The 19,231-nt window shown below is 38.8% G+C and overlaps 1 protein-coding gene across 3 annotated transcripts in view; it reads right to left on the reverse strand.

The window, feature by feature from the left end:
- Positions 1 to 620: 620 nt before the first annotated feature.
- Positions 621 to 19,231, reverse strand: part of ntrk3b (neurotrophic tyrosine kinase, receptor, type 3b) — a 165,316-nt gene continuing 146,705 nt past the window's right edge. For all 3 annotated transcript variants that reach the window (XM_018697465.2, XM_018697464.2, XM_018697463.2), the window contains 2 exons: positions 7,697 to 7,855; positions 621 to 4,079 (listed from right to left, as the gene is read on the reverse strand). In XM_018697465.2, coding sequence (XP_018552981.1) covers positions 3,894 to 4,079; positions 7,697 to 7,855 — 345 coding nt within the window. In that variant the 3' untranslated portion in view covers positions 621 to 3,893. The remainder of the gene's footprint in view (positions 4,080 to 7,696; positions 7,856 to 19,231) is intronic.

Below are 19,231 nucleotides of genomic sequence, written 5' to 3' on the forward strand. Positions count from 1 at the left end.
CTTGTTTTTAATCCTGCATTCATTCCTGCCTGCACTGTAACCATGGCTACACATAAATTAATGGGTTTATTTTAACTACAGATGATGATGAGGCAAGATCTTACAGCTATAGGGAGTATTTTGTTTTATAATTTCAAAGCAGATTTATAGATGTTTATCAGTAATGGACATCAAAGATTCCATCTACACTGGAAAAAGTCAGTCATGCTGACTTTGGCAATATGTGCATGACTTCTGTGTTCAGAACTGGCCAACCACAGAAAAAAAAACCCCCACACATTTGTAGACACACATTGATTGGGCCATACAAACATACAAAAGATGGTGCTTCAAGCTGTGGCATCATATTAACAGAGGTTGTCCTGCTGTAGTAGAACAACACTAAATCTATACAAACTTCACAGCCACTGATCTGCGGCCAGTTCTGACCTCTGTCACAAAAGAAAAAACACGTTTCTATCACTTCTATCACCTCACGAGTGGATAGAAGAAAAGCAGGAACTGAACACTGAACACTGAACACATGCTGTTCAGCTTTCTAAGAGATTTCGATGAAGACGAGATTTAGTCAAATTCACACACCTTTATAAGACAAGGACAAAATGGAAAACGAGATCGTCTGATTGTTTGAAGACATTTTCTTAAGAGAGTCACATTAATACAAAGATCTATCATGGAATACCAGTATTTTATATACTGCAGTTGTTATACCACATTTTTATATTCTGTAACATGTGTACATGGTAATATGCCAACTTTGCTTCAAAAAGTGTTCGGTTAGTTCATCCAAGAAAAGAAAACAAAAAAGGAAAACTTTTTAAACAATATTCAACTCACCATGAAAGGATTACAATACCCTGCAAATGCTCACAGTCTGTGTCATAATGTCTTTAAGCGTTTATCTTTACCACAAGAGAATACACAAAAACTGAATGCTTTGGGTAATTCATTGGATTTGATCCTGCCTTTCATATAAAATACTTGAAACAACTGAATGCTCATTAATGATTTACATAGTCCCAAGGGGAACAGAGACAACACTGTGATACTGTGAGAATTCATGTCAAGATAATAAGGAAGAGATGTGAAGAGTTCCACTCCAAAACGTTATATATCCAGATACAACATAAAATAAAATCGTTGCCTGAGGTTTTTCATTCACATCTGAGAAATCTACAGGATCCCCTCTGTAAAAATGAACTCATTTTATCAACTGAGCACTTAATTACGAATGATTCTTTAAAAGTAACATCATTTGGTTTTAGTTTCCTTTTTTTTTTTTTTTTTTGCTGTTAAGCTTTTTGGGGGTCATGCTTTTCAGTCACATTTTGGAACAAAACTCTTCATGTTTTCCAGTTCAGTAAATACTGCAGGTATCAAAAATATGGAATGCGTACCACACAATTAGCTGATCCATTTGAGTGATTGAGTTATTTTTGATGTACCATCCATAAATGAACGCAAGCATCTACCTGCTTCAGTGGCTCCTCTCTGGTTGTAACAGAAGAGGTTTTTATCAAAGCGACAGACGTGGGTAAATCCTCGTCATCGCTAAACATGCAAAGGCCACGAGTGCGAGGAAGAAAAGAGTGACTGTGAGTCATGTACAGTTGAGTAAAAAGAAGAAATGTTTTCATTTTGTTGGTTCAAATGATGTGAGGGAGGAAGTCATTGCGTTTCTTTTCATGGTTTGTGAAGTGGCAGGATGCTGATGGTATCCACCTAGAGTACTTAAAAGCAACAGTTATGGAAAATACAATTATTTGCTTTCTTGCCAAGAGTTAGATGAGAAGAACAATATAGCTCTCATGTCTGTGGGGTAGCTTAGGACACAGACTAGAAACAAGGGGAAACTAAGCTAGTCTGGCTCTGTCCAAAGGACAGCACCTCCAAAACTCACTGATTGAGATGTTATTTGTTGTTAGGGAGAAAGTTAGCAGACCTGTGGTGACATGGTTATTTTTTTACACTATAGACTCTTTTATGATGTTTGGAAATGGTGTTTGTTAATGGCAGCTAAACAATATTCAATAAACAATGAAATTAGATTTTTTTTTTTTTTTTTTTTAACCATTGATATATATATATATATAGACATTTAGAGTGAAACACATGGCATATTGCTGAGTAAGGCTCAGTTCAGAGGCTGGGTTGTTGATTTCGATTTTTTTTTTTTTTTTAACTGCTTTTTAACTTCTGGAACAGAGCCTGGAAGCTGTGATTTCACTTCAGCTCTCTAAAACATGTCAATTTTAGAGGTGCTTTAGATAGATAGATAGACAGATAGACAGATAGATAGATAGATAGATAGATAGATAGATAGATAGATAGACAGACAGATAGATAGATAGATAGATAGATAGATAGATAGATAGATAGATAGATAGATAGATAGACAGACAGATTTCTAAAGACAACAGACTTTAGAGGTGTTGGTGGGTGGACTTTGCTCTATACAGACAGAACCAGAGCAGCTGTCTTGTCTCCCAACTCCCAGCCTTTACACTAAGCTAAACTGTCACCTGGCTGTAGCTCATATTAAGCTGACACTTGTTGAGAGTGGCATCTAAGTCTGAGCAAGAAAGTAAATAAGTGCATTTTCCCAAAATGTTGAATAATTTTTTTTAATGTTACAGCTTTCCTTAGCCTGTGTATACTGGGCACTCACTCGTGCCGCTAACAAATGATTCATACGCTCAGTTACAGAAATGTTTTCTTTAGAGTGGAAAAGCAGCTTTACACCAAAAAGCCGGAAAATGACAGTTTCTCAAAGCGTGTGTATGTGTTTGAGGGGTATGGTGCAAGATTTTACTTATTGATGCATTATTCTCACCATAAAAAGCAAATGAACTGGAAAGTGAATATGAGGTTTCATCACCTCTTTGGAAAAGTGTTGTGTTGAACAATGGCTCCAAGTCGTCCCCCCAGTGTCCAAAGTCTCTGATTCAGTGTCAGTGGGCTTTTCAAACTGTATTCACTGCCATTCACCTTCAACACATAGGACAACTTACCAGCACTGACACAGGTAATTCCCAAGAGAAATCTCCTCTAGATTAGGATGAAAAAACAAATACCATAGCTTTAAACATTAGCCACCCAGATCACAGTCAGAAAAGGAACCAAAAGAACGTCCGAAAAAATAAGTTAACATAATTTTGACACATAGAATTTTACAATATGTACATTATTTTTAAATTAAAATAGATTTGTCAGTTGTCTGATTGGGTATGTCCTCTACAGAGCGCTCCTTTGTTTTTGTTTTTTTTTTTTCAACCATCCAGTGTTATTTCCACAGAAGCAGAGTTCCCATTAAAAGCTCAGTGCTGGCCAATCAGAGTGCAAGTAAGGCTTCCATCGTCAAGTCCCTGCCAATAGTTTGTCGGTGACGTCTTCGGACAGGGCCGAGCCCTTAGCAACACACATGGCAGACCCTCCAACACCTTGACAAAATGAAATAAATATAAAATATATGTAATATTTCTATATATATTCATAAAACCAAACCCAGGATAGATTTTTAACTCTGATGTGTTCTCTCTATAATATAATCAAACTGTGGCCATTTTCCTATTGCCAGTCCTCATTACTTCCCTTTTTGTCTCCATTTTTGTGTATTTTTGCAGTTTTTCAAGGGGAAAAGAAAAAAGTTTTCTTCAAACCTGTACATTTTATACGCAAGTAAACAAAATGTAAAAGTGCGTGTTTTTTGAATACGTTTTATCCACTATATCCAAAAGTGTTGCAGGCACTTAAGTCCTTCCCAAACATTGTAGATGTTTTTCGACAGTGGAGCAGGTTGGTTTGGTTATTCCTGGATTCGTGTGGGTCGGTCTGTCTGTATGTCTCTGTCGATCTGTCTGTCTGGCGAGGAACGGGCCATCTGGGGGCTGCTGCTAGCCCAGGATGTCCAGGTAGACCGGCGTGGCTTTTCCCATGGCAAACAGGACCTTCTGAATATCCTTAATGTTCAGTCGCTGCTGCGGTTCCCTCTGCCAGCAGCCCAGCATGATGTCATACACCTCCTTAGGACAAATCCGTGGCCTCTCCAGAACCCGACCCTGGGTTATGCACTCAATAACCTGCAGAGGAGAGAGGGCAGTGGAGTGAGACAGACGATTTTCACTGACTGATTGCTTTGGTTTGCTCATAATGAGAAACCAGTGACACTGAGCAGACTGTCCTTTGAGCTTTGAACTAATGAAACTCAGATGAAAGAAATAAACACAATGCATTCACTCCTAAATTTGTGCAATATTAAAGGGGAAACAAGATTGTTTTTTGCTGTCCTACAGCACAAAATAACAATAATACTGAATATCTGCGGTGGTGAAGGTTTGAGATGTTGCAAATAGGGTGATTGATCAATTCTTTGTTGGACTTGTGCTCTAATTACCCAGATGACTCACTGCTGTTGTGACAGTTTGACTTCATTATTTGTGTCAATTCCAGGCCACTGTAGCTTAAGAGAATGGATAGAGGCCTATTTGTGTTTAATGACTATGGCTGCACTAAATAATTGCACTGAAATAGTGTTGTTTTGAGTCTTTTGTTTGCTTTTTTGTCACCACATAACATTTCTTTACACTTCACACTAGATACAGATACTGACACAAGCTCAAATACGCCGTTCTTTTTGGAAGTTTTTTAAAGTCTAGAATAATTACCATAGCTGAAAAAGTAAAACAGCAGCATATCATGGTGCCATGCAATTTCATGCTTTCACAAGTTAGCAGCACTACACCCCGGTGCCAGAACAAAGCATTTCATAATCTACTGCTATCTGACGCCTAATTTACTGGAAAGAATGTATGACAAACCTAATCTGTGTTTAAATGTGATTTTACTGTAGTTTATACTCAAAGAGTGCCAACAACACCGAAACAACAGAAAATATTAAAACGAACCTGTGGGAAAACCCTGTTCTGTTGTTCCACCTGTTACATCTGTTTACCAAGGTAAAGTCTCTTCTTTTTGTACTATTGTTCTATTCAGTTTGTCATTTCTTTTCATCAAAGGATAACAGACCTGGCAGACAGGCTGCCTTGAGACTGAGAGGATGGAGGATTGACTCCTGCAAAGACATATGGAGCCTTTTTGTGTAAATTCCCAGATCACAAACATCACAATCGACCAGCAGCATAAAGGTTGCAGTGGATGTGGCCCTGATCAAACAGATGTGAGAAAATATCCATGTGATGCCAGGAATAATCATGAATGACAGTGAATCCAGCTGTTTAATGCAATAGTGGTTCTGGAATCTGTGGAAACTTTTTCATAAGGTTGTGGTCATAGATTATGGTGGTAATTCATTTTCCTGCACTTCCTATTACAGACTTACCAAACTGTAATATTGTAATTCCTCTGCCATTACCTATCATTTCCAGTCAGTCATCAAATTAAAACATGGTGACAGAGGTTTAGGGTTGAGATTAACACAAATAATGAAAAAAATTGGATGACTCTACTAACTGACCCTCCAGCTGTATATATATGTAAAAATAATAATACTAATATTTGCAAAATCAACCAATCTTTTCCCTTTAAATTGTTTTTCTCTGTATTATGAACATATTAAATCTCAATAATTAGAGAAATATTGAAGTGGTAACCCTTTTAACATAAACTGAGCTTGCACAGTTGATGAAGGTGACAAAATACAGAATTGACATAGATTTACACCAAAAAGGGAAATATGTCTTGTTTTATGTGCATGTTGTTTGTCATGTAATTCACAGACACAGATGTCCTACAAATCAATGCTACTAATATCTGTTCTAACAATAATGCTGTAAGTACTGTAAGCACCAATCACCAACATAGAGCATTTGAAAATCCTTTGTATTTACAGATGCAGTTTGTGAGACTTAGGCCTTTATTTGAAGCTAATATGGCTTCACTTCAGCTTTTATTTTGTCCCTAACTGCTGCTGTGCTGGTGTTATCATTGGTGACACAACGAGCTAGCAGTTCACAAACTGATAGAACAATGTGATAAATGGCGACTGCTGGATCAACAGGTGAAAATGTAACTCTAAGATTACTCTGTCAGTGTTTTACTGTATAACAGATTACTTTTGGCTTTGACTATCGTAGATAATTTTAAGACCAGAAGTGCTGGTGCTTGAAGGTAGATAACACAGCGTGTATCATTTGAAGAAACAATATGTAATGGCAAATTTCATTACTTTTGCTGGTAGAAAAGGCAAACTGGAAACAAGGTTGTGGTTTCTCATCCTAGCTTTATGATTGCAGTTGGAACCTATGATCAGAGAGCAAGGCTCAACTTCACTCCCCTCACGAGCCATTTAGTAGACAGGTAAGTAGCCGCAGATGCAGCTCAGATGTCACAGACTGGATTGGGATCTGCTGCGGCTAAGACACCCAAACAGGTGGAGCAAAGACAGTGCAGTAGTATTACATCAAAATGTATATGTATATATTATATAAAATGTATATAAAATATATAAAATGTATATATTCTCTATCAGCTTGTTCTAACCCTTCAGGGAGCAGTAAGTGAAATATACAAACCTGACTCCATGTTTTTATGGCTCCACCGTTACGTTCTCCAAGTCTAGCACATCATTTTATACGCATTCCCCCATAATTCACACATATTTTTACATCTGTGGATCCGCCACTAAAATTTAGTGAAGAAGTGGTGGAGCCTATAGAGCCTGGTGGAGAATGTGCCCTGTTTAGAAGTTTCTACAGTACCCAAGAAATTATTCATCATTGTCACTGATGCCCAATTATAACTGTTGCAGTAATCTATCACTATGTAATATCTTAGAAAAATATGAATAACTGAATAATAAGTATAATGTTCTAATCTAACTTCACCTGAAGAGAAATTTACATTGGAAAAGCAGATAGTGGAGTTTCCCTTTTTAGCTATGACAAAATATGGTACTCATCTCATTACACTGTCATAAGGTTTTGGCAATGTAGTTTAATCAGCTGAGTGTTTCATTTGGAGTGTCTCAAAACTCCTTATGCTCAAGACACATAGAAATGTGGAAATCCCAATTTGTGTCAAGCCTAAGAACATATTGACGTTTCAATTGAAATACTTATAAGTGCTGTGCATGCCACATGCCAGGTTATTCTTTTAGGTCAATTTAATTTTCTCAATATGCTTGCTTTACAAGAGTAATCCTAATTGAATTTTATTGATTCAAAGCAGAGCCTCCAATGAAAAAACAAACCAATCATGGGTGTTATGTAATGCAGCATCTTGTCTGGTGGCAAAGCAGCATCAATTTATCACCTCGTTGGGCCAGCATGAGTCTCACAGAGAGAAAAGAAACAACATGAGGCAGTAGATTAAGATCCAAAATGGCAACGTTCATTTAAATCTGCTACTTGGAAAGCTCATCCTTTCACTTTAACTGAAGGCAAAGGGGAGTATTTACCTCACCCTGGATGCTCAGTGAGGAGGGGCTAGCTCAATTCCATCCTACTTCTTTCCTCTTTAATAACATAAAATCAATTAAATATGCTGTTTAACAAAAAACACCTTTGCTTGATGTTTTGAAATGGAAGAAGAAGAAGAAGATTTCAACATTTACCACAACATAACCCGCGGCTATAATTTTCAGCATGTGCATGAAGGCCTGCAGCACAGCCTTTGATAATATGTACAGTGTGTACTATATCTTGTGGAGGTTTATCTACATGCTCAAGGCGCTTTGTACCTCGTTGTTACCCAGCTGAAACCATGGCTGCTTCCCATAGGTAAAGATCTCCCAAAGGATGACTCCAAAGCTCCAGACGTCGCTTTCTGTGGAGAATTTCCTGTACATGATGCTCTCTGGGGGCATCCAGCGAATGGGTAGCATGGTATGTCCTCCAACCTGGGGAGAAGAGAGGAGAGGAGAGAATATGTTTATTACAAAAGGAAACGTTGTTGCTAAAACACAGATTAGAAAATTCAGTCATCAACACAACTCCCAGGTGTCTGGGGATTAACTGTCCTTGTATGTAACTGATATGATGGGCTTAACATCTCATGGATATGTGCTGTGCTGCTGGCTGTTGACACTGACGTGATACAGGAAAATGCTGACTTATCTGCCACCTGCTCTGTATGTATTGAATCATGGGATGTGCAATTCTTGAGGATATGGTATTAAATCTGCTCCTTTGTTCTTGACGAAAAATAGCAATCTGCAGTCCCTTCCCTGCAGAAGTGCCAGCATTAAGAAGAGGATCAAAAGCTCTGAGAGCATGGAACTGAATGTATTCTAATCAGTTTTAATATAAGACGGTTTTACACAAGGGGTTAAGAAAAACTGCTGAATATATGCTCATATGAGCTCCCATAGTAAAGAAGTGCATATGGCTGCTAATGTGAATGTTTGAAATCTGCTCCCAGTAGATATCAACATGCAAACCGCCTGCATTCATAAAAAAGGTTTGCATGAAGCAAGGTAACAGACGAGGCACAGGAAATATCAGCTGCAAGCTCTTTAATGTCTGCAATCTGGCAGAAAATGAAATGAAGTCTCCCTTACTGTAAATCCTCTGAGGCTGGGTATTAATCAATTAAACAATCATCCATTAATCATCCTTGCTCTCAGCTTCCATTAGCAAGCATTGTTTTAAAATCTATTTCCCATTCATGTCAGTGACTGTGCTTTAATCATGGCAGTGATGAGCTGGACAAGACTGATGTGGGAATGAGAAGCAAAGTATTGCAAGTTTCAGCTCAGAATCCTCAGACAGTATTAATTACAGTGATTATTATTGTGAAGCTCAGGAGTCATAGTACACTATTGACAGATAGTGTTATTAACATGCTGCTGTGATTTGATGTGAAGGCTGCTGGTGCCTGAGCCATTGTAGGGCTTCCCTTTGTTGCTGCATGCTGAACTGTTGCTGTACTTAATTTTACATCCTACGAGAATCACATGAAGAAATCTTAATTCATAGGCCACATAATAACATTTCAGCTGTGTAACTGTATAGCTGTCACAGCCATATACAACCACCTGTTGTCATGAGACACAAGTAAGTGGACCTTGAGTAAACTTCTTTTCTTTTCTCCTGGATTTCTTTGGAGCTTACAGACTGTGCGCCATGATGAAAAAGATAAAACTGTGCAAATGAGTTGAAATTTCATTAAGAGAAAATTGACTTGAATAAACATTAAATGATATAAAACCAATAGCATATACTTTTTGCCTTCATACTGCAAATGCTTACCAGTAATTGCCACTAGTGTATAATGCACTAATATTATTCTTGTGCAGGTACCATCATCATACCTGACTATGCAAACAAACACAAACATAAAGGACTTATGCTATAGTGTGTTATAAATATTATATAACACTGGAGGTACAATGTAATACTTATACACTACTATGGAATTTGTTGTCCTATCACTTCCTGCTGTCATTTAGCTTTTGTTATCTCGTTCAGTCCTTTGCTGCTGTTATCTTGACATTTTTGTCAAGATAAGAATACGGTGGATTTTTATGCCCCTTTAAGGTTTTTATCTCTAAGTCAGTGGAAGTACTCCTGCATCGTATCAGACACACGTCTATCATCCATCCATCCATCTATCAGTCCATGCATCCATCTGAGCTTGTTTTCTAGGCATAAGGACAAAAGCAAATCAAATGCACAGTCACACATACCATAAGCTCTGATGTCATAACTAGGACAACCTCTTAACCTGTAGCTGCATTCACACTTACAGGGTTCCTCTGCACTATACTTCTGGGTTACAACACAATCACATTTATTTCATTCATTTACTCATAATAAGCTTTTCTCCCAAGTCAATTTACAGGCTCCAACATCTGTGTGCTGTCAGCTGTGAGTGCTATGTGGGATTTTAAATATAAAAAAAAAACAAAACAACCCAACTCTAGTCTTACTAATTACCTCCTAGTTCCATAGCACTCTCATAGCACATTTCCTTTGAAAGTCAAACACTATCTCCTCACGTCAGCTTGATGCAGTAGATGAATCTTCTAGATGTTTGAGAGAAACACGAGATTTGTCAATCTGCCAAAAGGCTGCTCCTTCCCGGGAATTTATTCAGAACGTCCTCTAGTTTGTACACTTCATCAAATGTAATTGTTGAGCATGACGGCCTGTGTTTGTTTAGTTTTACATGACTTTCATCTGAAGCCCTGAATTAGGCTGCAGCAGCTAGTTGTAAATACATTACCAGGTTTAATCTATGAGTAAGTTCTTCCTAAATTCTTGGTAAATATTAGCTATTAGCTATTTTCAAACTAGTAATTTATGTTATCAGGTTGCCCCTCTAAAACTAAAATAATTATTTGACATTTTGGAATAATGCTAATTTCTTGTCAAGATTTAGACAAGATGACTGAAATCACTCTCATTTCTATAGGGTAAAATATAAAGCCAGTCTTCAGCACAAACACTGGAATGAAGGAAACACGTAGCCTGGCTCCGTCCGAAGATAAAAATTCTGTCAGCACCTCTAAAGCTCTCCAATTTACTTTATATGTTGTTTGCAGGACAGAGCCAGATTAGCTGTTTCTTCCTTTTCAGCCTGTGCTCAGCTAAGCTAACTGCTAGCTGACATATACAGTTACTCTAACCAAATGGATGTTATCTGGTTATTTAACAGCATTGTTGGGGAAATGTATATTTAAATTTTCCCAGTTTACAACATTTTGATGATGTGTCAGGTCACACATATCGACCTTATTCCATTACTGGCGGGAGTAGATGCAAATCTTGTGAATATACTTTGTATGGCGCAACCTGTTTAAATTTAGTAATGTATCAATTTAAAAAAGATGTATTTTGTACTAGGCTAAATTTGAAGTGAGACTGTGTAACATTAAAAAGAAGAAATAACACATTCATCCTTTTATAAATAAACAATTTCAGTTTACTTAGTTAGCTTACCGTGGCTAATATTAACAATATTAACAACCTTTAAATAGATATTGCTGTGTATCTGACATTTCTGCATCAGTTTGCTGACTTTGTGGCCCCTGACTATTTGTGCTATAGTCACACAACCTGTTAATCAGGTCACAACCCCTTCACGATGATATGTTTAAAGCAACTGACTTGACAAATTTGGGAAATTAAAGGAAAGATTACTCTGTATTTAGCACTTGAAACACCTGAAATGCATACTCTAACAAGAAAGAGCCAGGACAGTGCCGTTAAGAACTCATAAATGTTTCATAACCCTTGGTAATTTGTTCCTCAAGGAGACCTGTCATTTAACAAAGGAAACCTTCAAGATATTTCACATCCTCTGTATATTGGATCTTCACTATATTTCTGGGTAGTTTGTGCCATTTTGGACCTTGGAGCTCCTTGCTGTAAACCCTTGTATTGAATGTCCTGAATAAGTCGATAACTGGTGTATAGTGTAGAGTGTTTACTGCACAGTGATATCACAAAGTTGTATGCTTCCCTTACATTAAACACAAATCGATATTTGTACAGATGGCCTGGAGGTCAACAAGACCATTAGAGACAGTATTCTACAACAACACCTATATGCTGACTGTGAATCAAAATCACACTCCATTAACCTCCAGAATGTCTAACTTTTGGTCTTTGTGGTGTTTCAGCAAAACAAACGGAGGGCATCCTTGCACTTCCAGTCCTCTCTCACTAAAAAAATGTCATTTCATACTGTAGATAGTCTTTAACTCTTTTGTTTCTTTAAAAAAATTGACTGGAAGTAAAAAAAAAAAAAAAAAAAAAGACTAGATTTTGAATCTGTATTGGTTATGACAGACTTGCAAAATGTCATCGTATTGAGTCCTTTAACTCCTCGGCACACACACCATGTTTTAAACTTTTTTTTTTTTTTCATTTATCTGAAAGTCCGGAGAGGGTTTGCTGAGCACACACTTATTTTTCAGCCCTATCCTGCTTAACATTAATACATTTACACACATTTACACCTCAGAGCCGCCCAGTACAACCACAGTCTTCTGCTAATCCCACCAGGGGTTAAGTGCTCATCTCAGTGTAGAGTTGTAAAGTGAGGAGAGAACACTTTCGTGTCATTTTCCTCCAGTCACAATTCTGCCTCTCTATAACTTGCCCAAGGGCATCTCAGGTATTAGCAGAATCTAAAAAACAGAAACATCCTTTACCTCCTAATTTTTTCCAACTCCTCCCTGCCAGCTCACTCTCTGGCTGAGTCCCAGCCTAAACAAAAATTATCCTCCACCACCCTGGAAGACAATCGAAGCTGTTGCTGTTTTTCTTCAGTGGTAGGACAGATAAAATAGTAATTAAGGTAAACATAAATTTGAGAGCTGTTTCAAGTTAAGGTGCCCTTTCACTACATCTTGAACACACACGGTGTTTATTGACAATCCCAGAGTAAATTGTGTGGCATCAAGGGGGGTTGGCAGTAGTTTTCTCTTTTGCATTCACCCCCAACCTCATTTGCCAGGGTTCCACTGCAAGCTAATGGCCAAATGAACACTGACTTATACACCACCTGCTCTCATTAGACATGACACGTTTTAGTACTGTACACAACATTAAGCCAATATTGATGCCAAGACCAGTCGCCCCTGTTGTGTAAAACCTCTGGGCTGAGCCAAGCTAGGTGGGCTGAAAGTGAGGTGAAGGAGTTGGCGAGGGGCTGTATACCAATCTGTCCCCCTGTGGAGCTTTATAAAGATTAAACAGAATTAATTAAGTTCCTGTTAGCCTAAATGACTTATCTGAGGTCCACCCTGCCCATTGCACGCAAGGCTAAACCTCATCAGATGCATACTAATGATTCAACCGCCTCTGCCGTGGTAAGGGGCATTAAACCTGGCTGACTCTCTGCTTCCCAAATGACTGCATGCTATCACCTTGGGTTTTTGTGACAAGGCCATGGCAATTAGCTTGGAACATGGGGAATAAAGAAAAAAAAAAGGCTGAATACATATTAAAAATAAAATAATTGCCCCTGTAATTATCCTCATCTTTCTCACTCAATGTCACATCGAGAAGCTGGCAATGCTCAGCGGGGAGTGAGGAATGAGTCTGGGGCTTTTTTTTTGTTGCTGTGTAAACTGGATTAGTGCTCTGCCTGTCCCACCGTGGCAGGGGAGTGATTGGATTAACGGCGTGGAGAGCACAGCAGCATGGCAGGGGGATAGATTACTGGCCCAGTTGGGCTCTTCGATGGGCGCTCTGCGGCCTGCAGGGAGCCCTGGGAGGCCCCAGACATCTTAAAGGGCCCCGATAACCATCTAGACACACTCTCTCTCCCTGCTCTAACCATGCTGCTATCTCTGCTCTCCCAGCTCAAACAGCAGTGAACACAAGTTCACTTTTAGAGGCTATGATGTCCATTAGGTTTCTACCTGCTGCGCTGCTGCCAAGTGGAGATAAAGTGGTATCTACTCTGGCCACCGCATGCCGGTGGGTGGTGAAAGTTTCTGTAGGTTTTCAAAACACACACGCACGCACACACTCACAGTGCGTCATTGCTATCATGCAATCTTACATTCACATTTTCAATATTTAGCTCTCAGAACTGACTCATACAATACCACATGTAGGGATTGCTCCTTAGTGTTGCTGCTGACTTTGCCACTGCAGTCAGAATATAAAATAATTAGCAGACCTGTGTCATGCTGTTAAATTATATGTCTCCTGCTACAGTATGCATTCAAGAGCTTTTTATGGATCAGATTCTTTTTAATTAAAATCATTTTATAGTACAGAAAGAACATTACAGAAATATTTAATTGATGATTGATTGATCATATCTGCTCATTAAATATGAGGCTAACGGCGACACGGCGCTATAACTTAAAATTCATGTAAAAGTTTGCGGTTGCAGAAGCTACATCCGTGTGAGTAAATAAACACAGTGTCTTTGTTATAACGTGGTTGATAAAAGTAAGCATTCATTTGTGCAGTAGGCTGTTGGTTTAGCTTGGTAAAGTCCGAGATCTCAATAAAGGGAAGTGCCTCGGTCCTGACCCGCATCACTGTCGTGCTCAAATAACGTTAAAGCACACCCTCTCGGTTAATATTGCTTAATTATATACCACTTCTTGACATGTACAGATGGACTGAGCAAACAGTATGTGCAGAGGCTCATGGGAACTTGTGTCATAGTGTCACGGATGCAACTGGTTTCATACTTCAGTTGTCTTTATGGAAGACTACAATATGTCACCCACCAAAGTGGCCAGTAAAATCTGCATTTTTGAATTACTGACTAATTGCTAGTTGCCTGACAACCTCACAGTAACAAGAAGACTGCAGGAAGTTACAGCTCTAGGTCAAGAAACAATCTGACACATAACCCCTAATAAAACTGCACCCTGCCTTTGCTTTTGTACAGATTAAACAAACAAGAAAAACATATTAATTAGTGAGCCTTAGAGGTGCTGGTAGGCAGGTTTTGTTACCTTTGAAAAGAGCCAGGCTAGCTGTTTGCCTCTGCACCCACTCTTTATGCTAAGCTAAGCAAACACAGTACAGGTACAGCTACAGGTGGTAACTTTATATTTACCAGACAATCGTCAGAGTGGTGTCGATCTTCTCATCTAACTCTCATCAAGAAAGCAACCGAGCATATTTCCCAAAAATGCTGAACTAGCTCCAAAGAATACATAGGCTGCATTTCCTGGTGCCTGTAAAGCCACAGACGTCCTTTGAGGTCAACAGTAACATCTCCCTCATTTCTTAGATTTATTACTCCATAAGAGAGTGATCATGTAAGACAGGAGTGCTGGGCTAAGAGAGAAAAAACAAGACCCAAGGGGAGAAGCAGAACAGACTTTTTTCCTGCAGCAGTAATAAATATGGCCTGTGTACTCATTAGCACCAAGCTGCATACAGTTTTGAGGAGCTTGTGCTTGATAAATAATGCAGCAGAAGAGCGCCTGTTTGATCCTTGAAACAGTACAAACCTGGGGACCATTTTTCTTCAAAGCAAAGCGGTGCAGGTAAGCTTCCTGGCAGGGTCACAAAGAACACCAAGTCCTTGAAACTGAGTCATTATATTATAACATTGTTACAGCGTTTGATAGTTATCAGTCCAGGATTCAGAAATGCAGATGCTGGCTTCAAAACAATTTTTATTTATTTATTTTACACCCAAATGTTGGGGATGAGATTGTAATTGTTGTTGCCCTCTTTTACCCAAGGTTAACAGGACACATACTTTTTCTCAACACAATCCTGCTTTACATTCAGAGAGTGCTGCACTCATTGAAATGAAGAACAGAACCCTGCCATTGCTAAATGAAAACACTCTGCAAGCAAACCTCTGGAGAAAAGTCTGAGGAATGGTTAATATTCACTAGCAAAACAGTAGAAACTGTAAACTTCTATCTTATCCTTTGACAAAAACCTATATGTTACTGTTAATAACTTGCCTGTAATGAGAAGGACCAGTGCCAAACATGGCAGAGTACATGCAGCTTTTGAAAAGCAAAATGCAAAACCTTTCAAGAACATTTTTCATGCTAGCAGAAATTGAATTTCACACAAATTACAAAAATACTGTAACAAATCAGCGAGCAGCTTTCTTGGACTCCTGCTTCAACAGAGCCAATGAATATTGTACAAAATATAACTGGTTATCATGAGGAGAATGACAGAAGGAAATTAGCTGTCAAGAGCCATCAAATTTACTGCAGCGCTTATTGTACTACTGACTCTCATTCCTGTATTAAAGAGGACATGCAATGCAAAGAAACCTGTTATTACACTGTGAGAAAATAATACATCTAATAATGATATTTGAGACCAGCAGGTTGACAGAGCCCCTGCATGAGATCCTCCATCTGTGCTGTTCCTGAAACATTTCTGGTAAAAAAAAATAAAATAAATAAAATAAAAAAATCCATCTTTCACTCTGTCTGCCTTATTGCACCTTTAAATGTATAGACACCTTTAGAGCATTCACTGTCATTTATACCTACCTAAACATGCATAATTCAGTGCTTCACTCTCTGAACTCAGGAAAACATCACCTGATACATCGCGAGGCAGCAGCATAAGACACCTACATAGCAGGAACCGGTGCTGCCGTCGGCCTGTGCAGGCTCTGCAGTTGTCTCTTTTGAAACAACACAAAGGCGTATTCAGTGCAGGCGGAGCAGGAGGATATGACAGATAGATGTGATTTAGGACAATATTCATCTCTTTCTTGAAGTTGTTCCCTCCTGCTGCAAAGTGTTTCAGGAGTCCCAGAGGGCAACAAGCGTCAATACGACTAGTCAGCGATGGGAGGATTGTGTTCTTGGCAGGGCGCTGCTATTTATAATCACTCAACACAGGGAAAGTGTCCAATACTGTTAGGAGCTCCTTATCTCTGGGCTCTGTCAATATTCCTCTGTGTAGGCGGGCGGTGATGTTATCACAACGCACCAAACAGCAGCTTCACACGAGGCATGCCACACACACACACACACACACACACACATACACACACACACACACACACACACACACACATACATAAACACAACACCCCATATTCAAACTGACACTGGTCTCTTTTTACAAACCAACTTTCTGGTTTATGCTTAATCTAACATACAGATTTGCAAGAACTATTCTCCCTTTCTCACTGCAGTGTGTTAAAATGTGTGTGTGTGTGTGTGTGTGTGTGTGTGTGTGTGTGTGTGTGTGTGTGCTCTGAATAAAAAGTAAATTATTCAATAAATTATTCAACCATGTAAAATTTCCTCAATAAATCCAACACTAAGACTGATAGAAGGAACCAGCATTTGACTGAAAAAGTTCCCTCAGAGTAACACACTGCTTCCTAATAAACTACCACTACTACAAGTTATATTCATTCTTTTCTTCACATGCACACACACAGGCTTCTTCTAGCAAGTAAATATAATTAAATATAATTTAAAGTGATTTTTAAATACATAATTACTATGAATTTTTGCGTATTTTTCGCTTTCAATTCACCTTCCAATTTGGGCTGGTCACCTCCTTTCACACTGTGTTTCTTTTCACTGCTAACTCCATTGTTGTCTACTGCGCAGAGCGACCAGCTGTTTCCTTTCACCTGTCACTGAGGAGCATAATGTGGTTGGAGGTTCACCTCATCGCCCCCAGGTTCACCCCACTTTGCACAGACACCCTGACCAATCAGCAGGAGTCTCTAGCACAGTATCAAGGACACGATCCCTCACTGGTGGCCTCCCACTTATGAATACTGCTACTTTTATCCCACATCACCCTGATAACTCTCCTAATAACATATGGTATCAACTGCAGAATGTAGACATGAACGCAGTAAAATACCCAGCTTACTCTGCTCCTTGGCACCAAAACAATTCTCTCTCTGTCTGTCCTTTGAACAGTTAATTCACCGCACTTATACACTAGGCTTATAACTATTCAGACAAGAACAATCAACTGAACCATTTAATCTTCCAGCTGAGCAGTATCTGCCTGCTAAATTAGCTGTGACTAGCTATTCAGAGTCAATTAGAAAAAGTGATCAAAACAAGGAAACACACAGTTTTATCCTTTGGCCAGGACACCTGAAACTACTCAGTCATTGCAGTTTACACCACTCACAACTTTGTCCCTCCACCAGGCCTCGTCTAACAATGCTCCCTCTGGGGATTTCAGATTGGTTGCTATTCATTAGGCTCTATGCCCAGGCATTTCCTTCATTGATGGGGTCAACACCAAAGTTTTATTAAGTTAAATTCCTGCATTCATGTTAATTTGTTCACTTCCTGACTGAAATAAAATGGTGGTGAAGCTTTGTGAACTGACCTGGTGATATGTGTGCGCCTGTTATCGCTCTCATTTTTTATTCTTTTTTTCCCCCCTCAATTACTGGCATGAAATATAGCAGTTGTCTGTATTTTTCCAAAGCAAACATTATGTAATGGAAAAGAATTAATCAGCTAATCAGGCACACATGTGAAGAGGGAGAGCGATGCCAGTATACTATAATTGGAATTATAGAAGCCGCTACCTAAATATGTTTCTTAGAGCAACATTCTCTTAGCAGAAGTAAAACTTTTTTTTTTTTTTTTTCAAGTTTGTTAATAATCTCTGTTTCATTGAATTTGAAACGAATATCAGGACTCTGTTGTAAACTGTGTTTAGAGGGGGCGGAACATTGGAACATTATTTGCAAAGAAATTACATATTACTTCTGCAAATATCAGATGCCATGACAAGCCACTACTCTGGCACTGTAACTATGATATTTAAAGTCCTTCTGCATAAACACTCATTGTCACTTGATAACTGATATTAAATAAAGTCAATGTGAAAAGTAAAGACCAGAAACTATCATTCAAAAATCCCATTCAGGCTACAGTGTGTTTAGTGGGATGATAACTACGTAGATGACACACTCAAAGTAGAAGTGACACACACAAAATCCATGCGTGCATACTCCCATTACTGAAACAGGGAGACTTAATGTTGCAAAATTTGCAAAACCTACATGGAAGATTTGTAGCGCAAGAGCTGACATGGTTAGCATGAAACTGGAGTACTTGAAGCCGCCAATGTCTATACAGCCAATTATTCTCCTCCACAAAGAGCTTTTAATGAGTATTCCAGACTCTAAGTTGAGTATTTCTATACCCTTGATACTAATCCCACTATAAGCTTTGAATATTATATTTCAGAACTGTGGCTTGAATATGAACATGTCAATAAGCTATGTCACAGAGCACGGAAAGGTCTCTGATATTCTGAATTTAAATATTTCTGTATGCTCAATGCAAAATTGAATTCAGTGTGAAACTGATTTTAGATTAAGACAATGTATAATGTATAACGTGTTCAAATATTTGTTGTAAGTGTTATGTTGGTCCTAACAGCCTCCAAACACCTCCTCTCTGCTATGATCAGAGATCTTTAGACAGAATTATGTACGAGTGTTTTTAATAAAGTCAGAGTAATGATTTTCTGTTCCCACTAAGACATCCTCACCTCACTGCCAGCCTGACACCTCTATATCCACTGAGGGACAAAACAGTTTGTAAGCTTATTCTGATATGCACTCAATCATATCACCAACCTTCATATTCAGAATAAAATACACACCACACAGATGGTGTGCATGGAGAAAGCCATGCAGCAAACACTAAAGACATCTCACTCAAATTTCATCACTAATTATTTTCTGTGTGCAGAGATGTTCACCCAGCAGGCAAGTACTTCATAACTACTGGCGCTGCCCCCAGCAAAGTCCGAGCTGGCCCAGCTGTCACGCTGGGAAAAACAGAATCAGGCGCACCTAAAGT

The sequence above is a fragment of the Lates calcarifer genome, linkage group LG2, assembly GCF_001640805.2.
Source record: "Lates calcarifer isolate ASB-BC8 linkage group LG2, TLL_Latcal_v3, whole genome shotgun sequence".
NCBI classification, from domain to species: domain Eukaryota; kingdom Metazoa; phylum Chordata; class Actinopteri; family Centropomidae; genus Lates; species Lates calcarifer.